General features: G+C 40.6%; 1 protein-coding gene across 1 annotated transcript in view; it reads right to left on the reverse strand.

Moving 5' to 3' along the window:
- ufl1 (UFM1-specific ligase 1) overlaps positions 1-2,149 on the reverse strand; it is a gene marked incomplete at its 5' end in the record, with an annotated part of 30,009 nt that overhangs the window by 7,011 nt on the left and 20,849 nt on the right. Inside the window, 3 exon segments of the mRNA XM_014026908.1 lie at positions 1,051-1,171; positions 1,329-1,451; positions 1,525-1,651. Coding sequence (XP_013882362.1) covers positions 1,051-1,171; positions 1,329-1,451; positions 1,525-1,651 — 371 coding nt within the window.

The following is a 2,149-nucleotide window of genomic DNA, read 5'->3' on the forward strand; positions in this document are numbered from 1 at the left end:
TTTGCGTTCCCTCGCAATACTTTTGCGTTACCTCGCAATATTGTTTTGCATTACCTCGCAAAAGTTTTCTTTGTATATGAACTGAATTAAATCAGACTTTTATTTCGAAATTTCCGGTTACCAAAACAGGATGTGTCACCACAAGTTCGTGAAATTGACATTGATGTTGCGTGGCTGCACTGTGTTAAAATATCGGCATATGACACACTTCCATGAGTGGTTGTGTGATATATTCATTCTGAAGCTGAATTAAAGCAGTAGGCTAACTCGCTAATGGTGAACATGTGAGTTTGTTAATAAACCGGAAGGCACAATAGTGATAAACCACTTTTGCGAGGGAACGCAAAAAGAAAAAAAAAAAAACCCATGTCCCATCGTAGGTTCAGTACACTGCAGCCAGAGAGGCAGATCAGACCATTTTCACATAGTTTCTGATTAATTTCTCAGTAAAAGAACTCATAATCTTGTCAAGGTAACTTTCAGTTTAATCATCAGCTGCTGTTAAAAAAAAACTCTAAAATGAATAAATAAATAAAACCTGGCCTTTTTTAAAATCACATAAGAGTCCTTATCAGTCCAACAACAAATCTTGAAGATTTGGGAACATTTGCTCTTTATTTGCCAAAGTTACCTGGATGGAACCAAATATTATTTAGGCTTCTAAGATACAGTTTGTACTGTTTCACTTAAAGAAAACTAATTTTCTCACCGCATCTTTGATTAATTTGTCCAGCTGTAGACTAGGTCTCTGTCCAATCAGAGCAGGTATTGTGTAGTTTGTGCTTTTAATCGGTTTTCAGTTCAATTAATTCAATCAAAGTCTATGGAACAGTCACAAAATGTCACCAAAATCACTCTGTTTCTCTAAAATAGTTCAGAAAATCGAATCGTATCGTTCGTTGAATATCGTGATATATATCGTATCGTGAGCAGAATATCGTATATCACATCGTGAGATTAGTGTATCGCTACAGCCCTAGAGACAGACTGTTACCTGACACAGTGTTTTCTGACATTGTTACCTGACACAGTGTTTTCTGACAGTGTTACCTGACTAAGTGTTCTGCCAGCTCAGACAGGACTTCTTCAGGACAGTCGGTCAGTCTTCGCTCTAAAACTGAGACAATCTCCTCGGGGGCCATAAAGGGGGCTTCAGTCTGTCTGCTGCGATCTTGGCAAAGGTAAAACAAGTTAATTAGTCTCATTGAGACACTTTGGTTTCCTTCCAGGAAGAAAACAGCTCAGAGGAGAAGTTCCAGCCAAGCAGCCAATAAACATCAGTGAGCCTTTRAATGTTTAATGTGAGGATTAAATGTTTGGTGGTCTACTTTGCTGTGAAGGTGCAGAGTCTTCATCACTGTCCTCGTCTTTCCGGCCCTTCTTCTTGGTTTTACGGATGCGGATCTCTCTGGCGTTTCCTCCTCCTCCTGATTTCACGCTGCCGCTGCCCTCTGAGAGATGAAGCTTCCCAGATTAGAGCACAGAACAGGTCAGGGTCAGAGCTGGTTGTGGGTCTGAACACACCTGTAGCCTTCTTCCTGCGCTCTGCTTCCCTCTTCTCCTTTCTGGAAGGTGCTGAGCTGTCTGTCAGGACAGCCGCCTGCTTCAGGTCTTCTTCAGTGATCAGAAACACCGGATTGTTTTTCACTTCCTGAAACAGAAACCACACAAGATGGAGATCCTTTATATTATAGATCTGACCCTCCAGGACCACAATCCTGCATGTTTTAGTTGTTGATAGACAGATTGCAAAGCGTTCTACACTAGGTTCTCTTCTTTATGGCCTCATAACAGCCAAAGAAATCCTCCTTATTGTTGAAGAACAGCTGGAAGGTGAAAACTATCCAACAAGCTGCAGCCWATTTAATCAAATCCATCAAATCTTCCTGAAGTTAACATTTACAGGTTCAGTCCCTGTTTAAACATTCTTCAAACTGGTTTGTTTTGTATTGAACCAGGGGTGGGCAATCCTGGTTCTCGAGGGCCGCAGCCACACGTTTTACATTTTTCCTTGCTCCAACAAACCTGATTCAGTCATTCATTTACGTCTTCTAAGCTCTGCAGTATGGAGGACCGACACTGACATAATTAGAGAAAAAAGCAGAAATACAGTATACTGTATATATATATGAACCACTAAATAAATAAA

This window comes from Austrofundulus limnaeus, unplaced genomic scaffold (genome assembly GCF_001266775.1).
Source record: "Austrofundulus limnaeus strain Quisiro unplaced genomic scaffold, Austrofundulus_limnaeus-1.0 Scaffold599, whole genome shotgun sequence".
Lineage (NCBI taxonomy): Eukaryota > Metazoa > Chordata > Actinopteri > Cyprinodontiformes > Rivulidae > Austrofundulus > Austrofundulus limnaeus.